Below are 17547 nucleotides of genomic sequence, written 5' to 3' on the forward strand. Positions count from 1 at the left end.
AAGAGAACGTTGTGGCCTGTGTGCAGGGTTCCAGGGTGCGACAGAGCCATGACAGGAAAGCGCTCCTGGCTGCTCTGGGCTTCGGAGGGCTCCACGGGGCAGCTTGGGCATTCAGCTTTGGTTCTCAGTGCCTGCCCCTGGTATCCCCTGGTACCTCCTTTGTTGGAAGCAAAGAGGGCTGAACCCTTGGGTAGCCGTCAGTGAAGACAAGTTTGTAAGGAGCTGTGTGGTCTCAGGCTGCTTCCAACCCCACTCCGCCCCTTTGGGGAGTGAGGAGAGCCACCTCCCCCCAGGAGCCCTTCCCTGAGAACAGAGACTTTCTGACGAAAGCCACTTTGCAGTTAACTGGTTTTCAACCAGCGTTTTCTGGGCATTTCCATTTCTCTCTGAAGCCTAGGGCCTGATGCTTCTAGTTCCCTGCTGCTGTTGGTTTAGCACCGAACAGACGCCAGCGTGAGGTACTTGCACACTAAGAAGGGTAGGAGCGTGGAGTTGATTCTTGGGTTCTTGTTTAGCCCATTCCCCCCATCAACCCCGACTTACACAGTCAGCTTCCGGCCGCCTCAGGTCACTCGGCTTCCTCTTGCTCTTTGCCAACATGGGGCCCCCGAGAAGGCAGCCCAGGCTGCAGGTCCGGTAACTGCTGCTGAGATGTATTTTTAAACCTACCCAGAGGGTATTACAGGGAGTTCAACCGAAGCATCTCCTATTTCCCCCTTTGAGCCCTAGAGAGACTAATTCTCCAGCTTCCTAACTCCCTCCTCCCATCCCAGCAAGCATTTTCAGGCCCCGGTTTGGGTTTATCGACAACCATGTGTATAATTCATGCAAGACAGGTTACAGTGGAGCGTGTCACCTCTGCTAGTCAAGCATGGCTCGGTAATGCTGCTCCGCATTTTGGCCAGGAAGTAGGTTTTATTGGTGTTCGGGCCTGATGTCTTCCTGTCCGGAAGCCTTCCCCTTCCCTTGGTGAGGTTGTTTTGGCAAGCACCATCAGGGAAAACCTACCTTCCTCTTGTCCAGTTGGATAAATGGGTTTCAGGCAAAAACCGGCCATTGTGTAAAGCAGAAGTTCTCGGAGGATGGGGGGAATGTTAGCTGAAGAGGGTTTGCCCTGGGCAGTGGGAGGCGGAGACAGCCCCGGTAGGCAGTGGGTGCCCAGGCTGAGCCCTGGTGCTGCAGGGTGCTTCGTGGTGGTGGTGCAGTAGCATCTTGGCCTTTTTAGAACTGTGGGATGCTTTGGGAAGAGAGCGCTTCCTAAACTCTTTAGTAAAGGGTGTCATGCTTTTCCTATGCCATTGTTTTCATATATCCTGACATAATGGGGGTGCTGATGCCAGAGAGCTGAGAAGTGAAAGGTTCATTGCCTCCATTTATTGGCCTTTTCTACTGGGTTTTCTGTGAGATCGAATAGAGGCAGGAGATAAATCTTAGCAGGAGCTATTGGGAGCACAGAGAAGGAGGTGGTGGGACCTGAAAAATAGAAGTTAGCTCCACAGTGAACAGGTTGGGGGAGGGAGGTGGAGTGAGCAGGCACAGGGGAGACCATCCCAGGGGTCCAGGGTGGCTGAGGTGGAATGTGCGTGGGGAGTGGGAGAGAGAGGGGGCAGCTGTGGCTGGGGAGGAGGCTGAGGCAGGTCCAGGAAGGCTTGCATACTATGCTGGAAAGTTGGGTTTTAACTGGAAGATTTTTAAGCTGAGGAGTGAAAGGGTGCAATTTTAGTTTTAGAGAGTTGATTTTGACCTCACTATGAGGATAGAAGTAGGAGAGGTGGGAACGATGCAGGAAGCCCGGGGGATGGGTTATCACATGACCCACATGAGAAATGGTCAGGGTCTGAACTGAGGGGGAGAGACACACCGGTGAGCTGGTGAGGCGGGCACACCTGGTGAACGACTGGACCTCACGTGAAGGCGTCTGACTTGAGAGAGGAGTGAATGGCGGTATCTCTCTCGAAAGTGGGAAACAGGAAGAAGAGCGGTTAAGGGATAGAGGAGAGGATGACTTCTCAGCAAGCATTTGTAGAACTGGGTTGAATGGAAACCATGAGCCTTATTCCAAGGCAAGGGCCTCCAAGGTGTGTGCTTATTTTCCTTACAGGAGAGATTTTGGGCCTCACAAGGTGTTACCGGTGAAGATCCACCAGCCCGACCCATTTGTCCCAAGTGGAGAGAATATGGATCTGCTCACGTCGTATAAACAAGATTACAACCCGTACCCTGTCAGTCGAGTGGACCCCATCAAACCTCGGGACAGTAAATATCCATGCGGGGACAAGATGGAGTGTCTGCCTACTTATAAAGGTGGGAGAGTGCTTGAGGGGCAGGTTGGGGGAAGGATGGGCTGAGCCTGAGTGCTGGCTGGGAAATGGGTTTTATACACACACCCCCTCAGCGCAGAGGTTGGACAGAGTACTTTTTTTTTTTTTAAACATCTTTATTGGAGTATAATTGCTTTACAATGTTGTGTTAGTTTCTGCTGTATAACAAAGTGAATCAGCTATATGTATACATATATCCCCATATCCCCTCCCTCTTGCGTCTCCCTCCCACCCTCCCTATCCCACCCCTCTAGGTGGTCACAAAGCACCGAGCTGATCTCCCTGTGCTATGCGGCTGCTTCCCACTAGCTATCTATTTTACATTTGGTAGTGTATATATGTCCATGCCACTCTCTCACTTCATCCCAGCTTACCCTTCCCCCTCCCCGTGTCCTCAAGTCCATTCTCTATGTCTGCATCTTTATTCCTGTCCTGCCCCTAGGTTCTTCAGAACCGTCTTTTTTTTTTAGATTCCATATACGTATGTTAGCATATGGTGTTTGTTTTTCTCTTTCTGACTGACTTCACTCTGTATGACAGACTCTAGGTCCATCCACCTCACTACAAATAACTCAATTTCATTTCTATTTATGGCTGAGTAATATTCCATTGTATATATGTGCCACATCTTCTTTATGCATTCATCTGTCGATGGACACTTAGGTTGCTTCCATGTCCTGGCTGTTGTAAATAGTGCTGGGCAGAGTACTTTTTGTAGCCAAATCTGGCCTGCAGCCTGTTTCTGTACAGCTAGGGAGCTAAGAATGCTTTTTAAATTTTTGAATGCTTAAAAAAAAAATGAGAAAAAGACTATTACTTTAGAACATGTGGATAGTAAGTGAAATTCAAAGTTCAGTATCATGACTGTGTTTTGCTGGAACACAGCCACACCCATTTGGTTTCTCTGTTATCTATGGCTACGTTTGTGCTACAGCAGCAAAGCTGAGGAGCTGAGACAGAGACCATATGGCATGCGAGGTCTAACACATTTAATATCTGGCCGCTTACAGAAAATACCTGCCAACCCCTGCCTCAGCTTGCTGTTCCCATCCTATATGAGGGAAGCATTTCAAGTTTAAGCTTAGTTGGGTTCCACCACTGACTGATTGATTGGGTCATTAAAAAAATTATGAAAAAGTAACATACAGAAAAAATGTACAAATACATAATGATACAGACCAGTGAATTTTAAGTAAATACACGTGGAAACAGGATGCAGATCAAGACATATAGCATTGATACTCCCTTCCAGTTACCATTTCCACCCAGGATAGAACCATTATGCTGACTTTTAACTTCATAAATTAGTTTTGCCAGTTTTGAACTTCATTTTAATGGGATGACTGCGTTCTTCATTGAGCACCTCCTGCATTCCAGGCATGGTATTGGGAACTGTGCAGGAAGCGTAACGACCTGCCCTTGACTTCATGGTCTAGTAGGAGAGAGAGGGTGTGGAGTGGCGGGTGTGGTAGCGCAGGCAGCGTGTCGCTCACTCCGTGGAGCACGAGCCGCAGGGCTGAGACCTTGGGGATGGAGGCCCGCTTTGTGACCATTAACTTTGCTGCTTACGATGCACGTGGCTGCCTTAAAAGTATGTGCTAAACTGTTCCTGTCACATGTCTGTGGGTGTCTATGTGATTGTGATGATAATGGCTTTTACTTAGCCATGCCAAACACTTAGCCAAGGGGAGGTGGGGAGGCTTGAGGGGGTGTAGGAATCTTCCTGAAGCCCTTCCAGGAGCTCTAAATCTATTATTCTTGAAGATTCTGCATGTGGCTGAGCTTCTCTGCTTTTTCTTTCTTTTTGTGTGTGTGTGTGTGTGTGTGTGTGTGTGTGTGTGTCTGTGCGCGCGCGCGTGCGTCCTTTTACTTTCTTACCTTCAGAGTCGTCCTCTTCCACGCTCTGTAGCCGCCTTCTGCCAAGCCACATTCTGGATATTGTCATACCCCTACATGGCTCCACCTTCGCGCCCTCCACCATCGGGTCCTTCTGGCTTGCTCCCCTATTTACGCCCACCTTGGCAGTCCTTGGCCTCACCGGGATCTCCAGCCCACTGATGCCTCAACCTTCCTTCTCAGCGTCAGCCCCACCTGTGCCTGTCATACAGCCTATTCCACGTTATATCGCTGCAGCCCGTCTCTTCCTCTCTTCTGTCCTGCGGTTGCTTCCTCCTAGCAGCAACCGAACCCTGTCTTCTCCATGTCTACACCTGGACATGGGCCTGAGCATCACTTCGACCTTGTCAGCTCATCTCCGTCATCCACAGAATGGAAGCAGAGAGGGCTTTTGCAGATGGCAGTCTCACATGACCTCTGCCTAAAACTCCTTAAGTAATTATTATGGCTGTTAGGATAAAATCCCACACCTTTACCAACTCCTCTGCTTCCTTGCAGATTTGGTTCCTTCTCCCTGAGCCCCTCTGCTCCGGCCACAGGAACTTCTTTCAGTTCCTTTGCTCCATTTCTTTTCTGTCTCAGGGCATTTGCACTGCTCTTCCCTCTTTAGAGAGCTGTCCTTCTGTCTCCGGTCCAGCATCATCCTTCAGCGAGTGGCGGAAGGTTCACACCTTGAGAGGGAGTCCCAGACCTTCCCCCTTGCCAGACCAAACACACCCTGTTAGGTGCTCTAAGAGTGTCTTGTACTCCCTTGTTTTGTAACTCATTTTGTAATTTTGTTTAACATTTGTCTCCTTGGCTAGACTGCAAGCTCCTGGAGGGCAGGGATCTTTTTCTTTGCCCGTTACCCTCAACAAAGCAGGCACCATAGCAGATGTTTTACTAAGGGGTCAGCACAACCAGGCGTGTGGTGGGGTGGCACTCAGGCCTCTGCAGGGCTCGTTTGTCTCCCTTTTCATCCAGTGTTTACAGGAGGGCCAAAAATGGACACTGGGCAGCAGGAAAAAACAAAGCTGGAGTGAGCACTTACCTTCACCAGGGGAGGGGGCAGGGATTTGGTAGGGCTCATCCAACTACATCCTCTACTTTCTACATCCTCCCTATGGGCTGCCTGGATTTACAAATCTTGGAATAGTTAGAGATTCTTCAGAACAACTGCCTGCTCAGCTCAGTTTTCCTTCCCCGCCTTGCCCTACGTGCAAGGAGAGGTCTAGGGGTGAGAAATGCTCCTTGCTTTCCTTAGGGGTTGGCAAGGATGGAGTAGCCTAGTGGTGTTATTTTAAGGAAAGTCCCCCCACTTCCTCCCACAGAATACTCACCCCTCAAAATCAACACACAGAAAAAAAACCAACAATCTAATACTTAAGTTTTAATCTCTCCTACCTCCAGGTCTCCCATATTCCTCCCCTTCTCCAAACAGTTACGTCTCAAATTGCCCTCTGCAAACCAGAGAACAATATTCCGCTGCTAAAACTGAATCATGGCTGACTTTTCCCTACTGAGAAAGTTAAGATTGAGAAAACCCTGTTTTCTTCTCTTTTATTTTTCTTAAACTTCTGGCACCTGTTAACTGCTATCTACTTACACAGTGAAGTAGCAACAGTACTCTTCTGAACCAGGCATGCTTAGACCCTTTGGTTTTTTTTTTTTTAATTTATTTTTGTCTGTGTTGGGTCTTGGTTGCCGTGCGCGGGCTTTCTCTAGTTGCGGCGAGCGGGGGCTACTCTTCGCTGGGGTGCACGGGATTCTCATTGCGGTGGTTTCTCTTGTGGCGGAGCACAGGCTCTAGGTGCGCGGGCTTCAGTAGTTGCAGCATGTGGGCTCAGTAGTTGCGGCATGCAGGCTCAGTAGTTGTGGTGCATGGGCTTAGTTGCTCTGCAGCATGTGGGATCTTCCTGGCCCAGGGATTGAACTCATGTCCCCTTCATTGGCAGGCAGATTCTTTTTTTTCTTTTTTTAAAAAATTTTTGGCTGTGTTGGGTCTTTGTTGCTGCACGTGGGCTTTCTCTAGTTGCGGTGAGTGCGGGCTACTCTTCGTTGCAGTGTGTGGGCTTCTCATTGCGGTGGCTTCTCTTGTCGTGGAGCACGGGCTCTAGGCGTGTGGGCTTCAGTAGTTGTGGTGCATGGGCTCCAGTAGTTGTGGCTTGCTGGCTCTAGAGCACAGGCTCAGTAGTTGTGGCACACAGACTTAGTTGCTCCATGGCATGTGGGATCTTCCCTGACCAGGGATCAAACCCGTGTCCCCTGCATTGGCAGGCAGATTCTTAACCACGGTACCACCAGGGAAGTCCCGACCCTTTGGTTTTATTCTGGCTACATATGTACTTGAGGGTGGATTTCATAGTTCTCCTCTGAAATTCAGGTTTAAAAAGAAACAAATCAGTTTGTAGTCAAAGAAAACATATTTGTCATTAGAATTCACCTATAGGTGTCAGTTTGCGACCTATGTGTCTTACTAGTTTTTTGAATAATACTTGCCATATCATATAATCTCAGTGGTTTAATTTTTCCATTACTCCTCTATGATATAGTGGCTTCCAAAACTTGGTCTTGAATGCCAAACATGTACTCACAGTTTTTAGCACCGGAGATGCAGCAACAAAGATGTGTTTAGTGAGGGAATAAATGAACGAATGGTTCTGGATCACTGTTTACAAGGGCTCCAGGTGACACCGTTTGGCATTAGATTTGCACAAGTCCCCACCAGGTCTGTTACTCTGTGGGTGCAGGCCAAGAGCAGGAGTGAAGGTTAGAGAAGACCCATGACATTTACTCTGCCCTTTGGTTGGTCCTGCACAACCTCATGCATCTTCGAGGGTCCACATCCTTGCCTTATCTCTTGGTTTATCACTCATTTGATGACTTGTTTCTCTTGTGGAAAAAAGAAATCAAAGACCAAGGTCATTAAATATATGTATTTCAATGGGTGCATCTATATTATGTCTATATGCTCTGCTTACTATCGTTCCATAGGAAAAATATTCAAAGTTTTCTCTTACTACTCTTATGGCCAGCGCCTTCCCTGGGCTCCAGAAAACCACCTGTAATATATGCTCCAGTAGCATTTGGTTGTAATTTTGACATTTTCAAAACACTGTGCAATTGGAAAGATTGAGAGTGTAATTAGTTGATACTCAGCTTTAGGTTTAGCTAAGTTTTTTTGTTTTTTTTTTTTTTAAAGGCACATTATTGAATGGAATCTCTTTTAAAGAGGTTCTTGCCAATTATGCACATGACACTCTGGCCCTGAAAGGCTTTTACTGGTGGCTTTTCAGGCGTGTGAATCGTTTGTCATGTGCAATTCTGAGGTTTTCAGGGTCCTGTGGAGGTTTTTTGTAATATATGCTGGGTGGAGGAAGTTAGGAGTTTAGATAATAATGTGGTTTCAACTGTATTGTTGGGTATCAGAAATCACATGAGGCAACTTTCAGTTTAGGAACCTGTTTTCTTAACACTTCATCCATCACAGAGGAGGGCCAGAAAACCCTGTCCTACCCACCGCCATGCACCTTGAGGCAGTGTGTAGGCATCTACAGGTAGATGCCCCCATTTCAGTGAGGCTTAAAGTCTGAGGGGGAAACATGTGGTTTATATTCAGCAAGATGGTTCCCTCTAAGGCCCCCTAATGCTTTCAAGATGCTGATAGAGCCATTAATGGCTCTTGGAGAAAGATTAGGTTTTCAATTAAAATGAAGCCAATTTAAAATAAATAGTTGGTAGTATTATTAGCCTAAAATAAGCTTAAGAGTGTACCTGGGGGGTGGGTATGTCAGGCCTTACAGAGTGGTAGAGTGAGGAGCTTGACAAATTCTCTTCCCAAAAAGCAACAAAATAGTAAAAACCAACCATTTTAGGACTCTGGAAATCAACCAAAGGCATACAACAAATTGAGAACCATTTATTCAAGAAAAACTACTAAACCTTGTTATGAACAGTGGGGGTGTGTGGTGTTTTATCCTGGGGCTGCTTCCATCACCCCTCCCCCAAGTTCCATCTGTGTGGTAGTTCTGCCTGGGCAGGCTGGGCTGTGAAAACCAGACGCTCTGCTGCCAATGGGGGCTGATTGGAGTAAAGTACATACCCAGGCATTCCAATAAAAACAATAGTGATATTAATGGCAAAACAACCAGGGAAGACAACTTATGCAGTTAGTCTGAGGTTGCAGTACTACTTGAAGCAAGCAACAGTCCAGTAGAACAGTCAGAAATTTACCAAAGAGATCCAGAGAATGAGACAGACACAGAGTAGGCCTTGATAAGCTCATACATATTCCTGGTGGTCTGGAAGACTGTGCATATGGGCAAGGCAGTGTGCAGGCTCAAGAGATCAGAGAAAGGGTCTAGTTATTTACTCATCTTTCCTGGCTGAATATGATGCCTGGTGCATGTGCAGAGGAGACAAGAGACAGCCCAGCAGAAAATAAAAGCCGGGGAAGACTTGTTAACTGCCTGATCTTTGACTATATTCTCCAACCCACACACAGATCCATTAGCAAATGGTGAAAGCCTTAGTGGCTTAAGGTGATTAAGTGTAACTTCTGGTTAATCATAGGCTGATTGCTAAACTATGCTGATAGAGGGTGGCTCTTAGGAACCTAGGCTTAAAAATAAAATCAATTAAAAAGAAAAAACTCAGCAAAAACATCAGTGGCTGCACATTGCAGGGGAGATAAGACTCTGTAGAATTACTGAGACAGGTCACTAAACAAACAGCAAAAACTATTCCCAGTGGAAGATCAGAATCCAGGGTTGCTGCGGCATATTGTCCAAAGTGTTGAGTTTTTAACAAAAAATGATGAGGCATAAAAAGAAACAGGGAAGTGTGATCCAGGAAAAAAGCAGTTAATAGAAACTAACTCTGAAGAGGCCCAGATGTTAGACCTAGCAGACAGATATTTCAAAGTAGCTATTATAAATATGTTCAAAGAACAACAGGAAACCATGCTTAAAGAAATAAAGGGAAATATAACAACAATTTCCAATCAAATAGAGAATACTATAAAGGGAAATCCTAAAAATAATTGAATGAAAACTCTGCAATTGGAAGGACAATAATCAAAATAAAAAAATTCATTAGAGGTGCTTAATAGCAGATTTGAGCTGGCAGAAGAAAGAATCCATGAAAATGGAGGTCTCAGTAGAGATTATCCAATCTGAAGAATGAGAAAAAATTGAGAAAAATGAACTCAGAGACTTGTGAGATACCATTAAGTGTACCAACAGACAGATAATGGGAGGCCCAGAAGAAGAAGGGGCAGAAAAATATTTAATTGTCAAAACTGTTAAATTTGATGAAAAATATTAATCTGCACATCCAAGAAGCACAATCCAAAGAGAATAAATGCAAGGAGATCCACCCCTATTCACATAACAGTCAAACTGTTGAAAGCCAAAGATTTGGGAAAAAGCAAATGAGAAACAACTTATAACATACAGGGAAATGGCAACAATAACTAACTAACTTCTCATCAGAAACAGTGGTGTGACATACTCAAAGTACTGAAAGGAAAAAAAAAAACACCTGTCAACCAAGAATTCTATAACTATTAAAGATTATGCTTCAAAAATGATGGGAAACGAGGTGAGAAAGTGGCATGGACATATAGACACCACCAAATGTAAAATAACTAGCTAGTGGGAAGCAGCCGCATAGCACAGGGAGATCAGCTCAGTGCTTTGTGACCACCTAGAGGGGTGGGATAGGGAGGGTGGGAGAGAGACGCAAGGGGGGGGATATGAGGATATATGTATACATATAGCTGATTCACTTTGTTATACAGCAGAAACTAACACAACACTGTAAAGCAATTATAATCCAATGAAGATGTTAAAAAAAAAATGATGGGAAAATATATTCCCAGATAAACAAAGACTGGGTGAATTTGTAGCTCACTGACTTGCCTTGCAAGAAATAATAAAGGAAGTCCTTCAGGCTAAAAGAAAATAATACTGAATGTTAACACAAATCCATGCAAAGAATAAAGAGCACTGATAAAACTGCTTATGTAGGTAAATATATACTTTTCTCTAAATTAAAAGACAATTACAGAACCAATAATTATAAAACTGTGGGGTTTATTCCAGGAGTGCAAGATTGGTTTAACATCAGCAAATCAATTAATGTAATATACTATATTAATAAGGTAAAAGACAAACTTACATGATTGAAAGCCACAGATAAAGCATTTGACCAGATCTGATACCCATAAAAGCTCTCAAGAAACTAGGAATAGAAGGAAACTTCCTCAGCCTGATAAAGTGCTTCCACAAAAACCCCTATAGCTAACATCATACTTAATGTGGAAAGACTGAATGCTTTCCCCCTAAGACTGGGAACATGGCTAGGATAGCAGTTCTCACCTCTTTTATTCAACATTGTAGTGGAGGTTCTAGCCAGTGCAGTAATGCAAGAAAAACAAATAAATAAATGCATCTAGATTAGAAAGGAAGAAGTAAATCTGTCTTTATTCTCAGTTAAGATAATCCTAAAGAATCCACAAAAACCCTACTAGAATGAATTCATCAATGTGTCAGTGTTGAAGAGCAATATATAAAAATAAGCATTGAAAAAATATATATTAGCATTGAAAATCTGAAAACAAAATTAAGAAGACAGTTTTCATAATAACCTCAAAATGAATAAAATATTTGTAATAAATTAAAAAAAATAAATGTAAGACTTGTACACTGAAAAGTACAAAATAGTGCTGAGAGAAATAATATGGAAACAGGTAGCGAGAGTCCATGTTCATAGACTGGAAGATTCAATACAGTTAAGATACAGTTCCACCCAAATTTATTTATAGATTTAATGCTATTCCTATCAAAATTCCAGCAGGCTTGTTGTTGTTGTTCTTGTTGTTGCAGAAATTGGCAAAGTGATCCTAAATGTTATATGTGAAAATCAAACCAAAAGAGCTGAAAATTTGTCTTTTTGACAAATGGTGCTGACATATTAGATATCCACATGCAGAAAAGTGAGCTTAGACCTTACTTCACGCCATACTAAAAAATTAACTCAAAAAGTGTTAGAGACCTAAATGTAAAAGCTAAAATTTTAAATCTTTTAGGCTAAGACATAGGGAAAAAACTGAACTTTATGAAAATTCAAAACCTCTGTGTGCTTCAAGAGATACCAGCAAGAAAATGAAACGATAAGTGATAGACCGGGAAAAAATATTTACAAATCACATATCTGCTATTGGACTTGTATCTAGAATATGCAAATAACTCTTATAACTCAAAAATAAGACAAACAACTGTTTTAAAAAATGGGCAAAAGATTTGAGTAGATATTTTACCAAAAAAGACACATGAATGGCTAATAAGCACATATAGAGATACTCAACATCTTTAGTCATCAGGGAAATGTAAATTAAAATACGACGAGATACCACTAAACACCCACTACAGGATGTCTATAATTAAAAAACAAACCATAATAACAAGTGTTGAAGATGTGGAGAAATGAGAAGCTTCATACATTGCTGGTAGGAATGTAAAGTGGCACGCCCACTTTGGAAGAGTTTAAAGTATCCTGAGAAGTTAACATAGATTTAACATATAACCTATCAATTCTGCTTCTTGGTATCTATGTAAGAGAAATGAAAAGATATATCCACACAAATACTTGTCTATCAATGTTCATAGCAGAAATTTGCATAATAACCAAAAGGTGAAAACAACTCAAATGCCCATCAACTGATGAATGGATAAACAAAATTTGGTATATCCATATACTCTAGTACTATTCAACAATACAAAGGAGTGAACTGATATATGCTATGACAGGGATAAACCTCCATTACTTGCTTAGTGAATGAAGCCAATGCAAAACACTACCTATTGTGCAATTCTATTTATAGGAAATGTCCAGAAAAAGGCACATTTGTAGAGACCAAGAACTGATTAATGGTTGCCCAGGGATGGGAATGAAGATTGCAGATGGGCTTGATTGATATTTTTTGGGTTGATGGATATGTTTTACAAGTAGATTTTTAAAATTTATTTTTTTATTGAAGTATAGTTGATTTACAATGTTGTGTTAATTTCTGCTGTACAGCAAGGTGACTCAGTATAACTAGATTTTGATTATAGATAGTTGCACAACTCTGTAGAAGTTATTGAATTGTGTATGAAGGATGGTACATATTATGTTACACAAATTATACCTCAATAAAGCTGTTTAAAGAAAGTGTGCCTGTGGACTCCACTGGTGTTGGCTATATACCTCAAAGACTCCTGGGAAGCTGCTTTTGTTTTCTTTGTAAAACCTCTTGTAGGCAAGAGGTAAATTCTCTTGTAGGCAAGAGAATTCCCTGTGGATTCAGAGTTGGCTAGCCAACACAATGCCCTTATTCCCTTGGAGTGCCATATTTGATTTGTGTGGATTATAGGGACTTAATGGCTGTCACTCTACAGATGACCAGGGAGGCCTGGTAGGTCTGGCTGGTGGCCCAGCAGTGGTGGGTTGTGAATCCCCTGTCTCACTGCCCTGCATGCACCTTCCCAGTCGCTCTTTGCTGATTCACAGAGGCCACCTTCCCCTTAGAGGAGTGGAACTGTTCTTGGATCAGGGTAAACCAACGGTTGGACTTCTCTGTTGGAATCGATTCCCTGGATCCTCCCATGGCCGTGGACCCTCTAAAATCCCTGCATGCAGCATTGTGGGTATGATGAGACTCCTATAAATTTGTCTCTTCTGCACAGTAGCCCTCAAATACCACAAAGTTGGAACACCAAGGCCTTGGTTGAGGTGGTAGCAGGGATCTACTCTGTTCTTTGTTTCAGGGAACATCTCACTGGAGATTGGCTTGTGGCTTTGGGGCTTCTTGGAATACATGCAGGTTGAGTGACTGGATTTATGAGTGATTACCACTTCTGCTTTATTTTCAGCTGATTATTTACCCTGGAACCAACCAAGACGAGAACTGCTTCGTCTGCCACGCAACTACCGGCCGGCGTCAACCAAGTTTGATAGCCGAACCACACACCAGGATGACTACTCCATGAAGGGTCTGGTGAACACCATGAGCTGTAAGCCTCCGGCTGCACTCAAGCTCTGTAACATCCCCCTGGAGGATCTGACAAACTACAAGATGAGCTACATGGCCCACCCCATGGAGAAACGCTATGTGTATGAGCCGGAGAAGTTCAGACCCTGTGAAATCCCCATTGAAAGCCTTACCACTCACAATGAGTCATACCGGGGCCTGATGGGGGAGCCAGCCAAGAGCTTGAAACCTCCAGCCAGGCCTAGTGCCCTAGACACGCCATTCTCTAACACCACCGAATTTCGAGATAAGTACCAAGCTTGGCCAACGCCCCAGATGTTCTCCAAAGCTCCCGCCACCTTTGTTGCTCCTGAAGAAAAGATGGACCTTCTGACGACAGTGCGGGCCCACTACACGTACCCTAAGGGTGCCCCAGCTCAGTCCTACCGACCGGTGCTCTCGGTCAAGAAGGGTGGCCGCTTTGAAAGCTCCACCACGACCAAAGAGGACTATAAGCAGTGGGCCAGCATGCAGACCGAGCCAGTCAAGCCCATCCCCCAGCTCAACCTTCCCACCGAGCCCTTGGACTGCCTGACCACCACACGAGCCCACTATGTGCCCTGCCCTCCCATCACTACCAAAAGCTGTAAGCCCCCCTGGTCTGGCCCCCGAGGAGATATCCCTGTGGAGGGCCACACCACATATACCATCAGCTTTACTCCTAAGGCAATGAGCAGGTGCCTGGCTTCATACCCTGAGCCTCCCGGCTACATCTTTGAGGAAACAGATGCTTTGGGGCACAGAATATACAGGCCAGTTTCCCAGATAGGCTCTCGGCGGAGCAGCCGTCTTTCTGTAGGTGATTCAGAAAATCCTAACCAGCAGGAGTTGACAGTGTCAGCTTGATTTTTAAAGATTGTAATTTAGAAATTGCACACTACTTTTAAAAGCAGATGATTGAGTTATTCGTTGGACCAAAAAAAAAAAAAAAAGAATTCCCCAAAATGAAAAAAAAGAAATCTTCACCATCGTTTCCAGCACACTTGAATAAAATGAGAATCACTTGACTCAAGGAAAATGACATTTAATCACTGGCTAATTAGTCCCCTTAATCCTCCTTCTGCTGTCTCCCCCTCTTGGGTCCTTTACCGTGTGCTCATGGAATCAAAGCTGGTCTCTGAGGGTTTTTTTTCCCATCCAGAAGTATTTTATTAATTTAATCATTGTATTAATTGACATTATGATTAACCCTTGCCAAGTATGAAGTGCCGAAGAATATAAACTTTATTTTGGGGGGATTGAATCTGCAGGTCTGTGTGTTCACCCCACACGCTGTCTACACAGAGAGCAGGCTGTGTTCTTTGCGACCTTCGGGGAGATTTCAGCCTGACTCTCTCATTGCCTCCGCATCCTGGTGGGAGTGCCTTGGGCCTGATCTGGAGTCTTGTTTTGGGTTCTCTCTGCCCAGGGCTGCTGCACAGGGCATCTTTCTACCTCTTCACATCATGACATATGAGCACGAGCAGTGTTGTCTGCCAGTCGGCAGCTGGCCCTTGAGCTGTGAGCTCTTCTAAATGCTCAGAACCTGGAAAAAATGGCCTCAGCTTGGGCTGGTTCCTGGACCTGCTTGTCCTAAAATGACAGCTGTGACCAGACCTCTCACAAGGCTTGACACAGTGGTGAGCTGGATCCTGTCCTGGAGAAAGGGCTGGAGGTTCCTCTTTGGGGCCTAAGGTTTGATCCTAAGGCTAAGTAGTTTGGAGATTTTTTTTTTTTAATTCAGAAGAGTCAAGGAGGGACTTTGTTCAAGAGGGCCCAGGCCTGGATCAGATGGATTCAAGGTCTGGGTGAGCCTCATACAGAGGGATGCAGATTGACACCTGGGATACCGGCCTCTCTTTTGAGTCTGTGGAACCCTAAAATATACTCCATGGTCTCAGAGAACTGGGGAACAGTGTGGAGGGGAGAGGGGAAATTTCAGCTCAGTGCCTGTTCATGGGCAAGAAACCTATGTCTCTTATCCAAGTCTGTCTTTCCATGGCTCTCACCTACCTGGCCCAGACATTCAGGTCCCCACCCCTTTTCTCCTCACGAGGTTTGCTTCACTGGGTTGGGATCTATATTATTTAATCCTCTTGGTTATATCAGGTCTGGATGCCTGCCCTTATGCGGTAAAGAAGCTCAGAGAGATTATGCAGCTTGCTGAAAGCCACAGAGCTTGGAGCACCAAGGCCAGGATTGGAACCCAGGTCTTCTGTTTCAAGATCCAGGACTCTTCACCCAACACCAGGCACCCCCCATCTGCAGTGGCTCAGATCGCATGGCTCCACAAACCACATCAAACCGCACTGTCTCTGTTTGAACTCCTTTCTGGAGTCCATTAAGCTAAAGGAGACCACCTAGGAGGGTAGGTTTTATTATTTTTGTTTCATTTTCACAAATCAAATATTGGCACTTGATTTGAAAAATCAAATGGTGCTAAAATGCTTATAAAAATGTAGCAATCTCTTAAGTAGCTGCCCCTTGGCCTCTACTATGACTTCCCCAGAGAACAATTGTAAATTATTGGATCTGTTTCTGCTAATATTTTCCTTCAAATTCCTAAATAATATACATATACTGCTGTCTGTTGATTCATCAATTTTATTTTTTTAACTAAAAAAACGTTTAAAAAATATTTTCTCACTATTTTTATTTATTTTTTTTGGCTGCATTGGGTCTTCATTGCTGTGCGCGGGCTTTCTCTAGTTGTGAGTGGGCTTCTCATTGGGTGGCGTCTCTTTTTGTGGAGCATGGGGTCTAGGGCGCAGGCTTCAGTAGTTGTGGCTCACGGGCTCAGTAGTTGTGGCTCGCGGGTTCTAGAGCGCAGGCTCAGTAGTTGTGGCGCACAGGCTTAGTTGCTCCGTGGCATGTGGGATCTTCCCAGACCAGGGATTGAACCCGTGTCTCCTGCATTGGCAGGTGGATTCTTAACCACTGCACCATGAGGGAAGTCCCTGACTCATCAATTTTAGACATTGTCTGTTTTGGTAGATTAGGAATATTAATTCTTTTACATCCCTTCCTTCTCTCCCCCATCTTCTTAGTATAGTTACGTGATAGTGTGTGGTTATATCAAAACTAATAAGCTTTTCTAATGTTTCTGATGAGTAGGAAGGGAAGAAGCTGAAGAAGGATGTGCAGACCTGGCAGATTCAGGAGCACTGAGTCCCCTTGGGGTGAGAAATTTCCTCTGAGCCCTTCCTTTGGGACATTTGGGGTCACCTCCGTGGTCACCCCAGGCTAGATGAGCCACCCAGGGCATCCCTGCCTTGCCTGTCTCTTTAGGACTTAAGGAGTTGGCTATCCCTCTACTACCTGTCCTCCTTCTTATGAAAGTGGTTAATGCAAGTAAAAAAAATTCATAAAACACATAAAGAAGGACACAAGTGGCTGTTATGGGTCCTAGTGGAACACCATGACCAAGAGTGTGCAAGGAGAGTCCAGCAGACCTGGGCTTGCATCTTGGCCCTTGTCACCCACTAGCTATGAGACCTTGGTCCAATTCTTTAAAATGTGGATAATAGCAATACTGGTCTCATGGTTTTGTTGTTTGGATTGAATGATTGAGTATATATCAGTCACTTAGGCCTGGCTCACCTTTAATTTATTAAACATAGGTGAGGATGAGGACCGTGGTGGTGAAGACGGTGGTGGTGATGGCTGAATTCCGCCTGGCTGAATTTACCTGTGATTTTATTGGTCAGTGTTTACAAGTGTGCAGGTAAGGATAACTGCTCATGTTTTAAATTTTGTATATTTTATAAAGTGCCTCCTTTTTTTCATATAGTTAAATTTACTTTTTAGTTGTTCCAAGGCAGGGTTGCTAACGGTGCTCCCTGGAAATGTCATTTTAGGAAGTTACTTGGGCCACGAGAAGGGAAAGAGAAGGTGAGCTGAGCAGATGGGGCCTTGATTCCCCTCCCCTGCTTTGCCATGGCAGCTTCTTGTAATCAGTTCTGTGTATTGGGCTCCCATATAAGAGTTTGTGGGAGAAAGATTCTTTAACAGCTGTGAAAACACATGCACATGCGTGCACACACTGCTCTAATACCCCATAGCATCCTATTCAACAAACTCCAATGATGGAAGACTTCAAACATGTTGCCTTCTCTTGAAATATACACACATTTATAATTTATTTCATGAATTTTTCATTTGTGGGAATGATGTGGGAGCTTAATCACCTACCAAAGCACAGGGTTTTCAAGGCTTTCAGCATGTTATAAAAGAAAAATTATTAGAGACCAAAAATTGAACACGAAGAAAAGTTATGGCCAAGCAGGGAACCTGCTCCAG

The 17547-nt window shown here is 44.3% G+C and overlaps 1 protein-coding gene across 3 annotated transcripts in view; it reads left to right on the forward strand.

Annotated features, from left to right (window-relative positions):
- The window catches only part of SAXO1 (stabilizer of axonemal microtubules 1), a 46597-nt gene extending 32393 nt beyond the window's left edge, over positions 1 to 14204 (forward strand). For all 3 annotated transcript variants that reach the window (XM_082401682.1, XM_082401683.1, XM_082401684.1), the window contains 2 exons: positions 2102 to 2304; positions 13112 to 14204. In XM_082401682.1, coding sequence (XP_082257808.1) covers positions 2102 to 2304; positions 13112 to 14115 — 1207 coding nt within the window. In that variant the 3' untranslated portion in view covers positions 14116 to 14204. The remainder of the gene's footprint in view (positions 1 to 2101; positions 2305 to 13111) is intronic.
- Positions 14205 to 17547: the final 3343 nt, after the last annotated feature.

The sequence above is a fragment of the Balaenoptera borealis genome (assembly GCF_965194805.1).
Source record: "Balaenoptera borealis genome assembly, chromosome: 8".
NCBI lineage: Eukaryota > Metazoa > Chordata > Mammalia > Artiodactyla > Balaenopteridae > Balaenoptera > Balaenoptera borealis.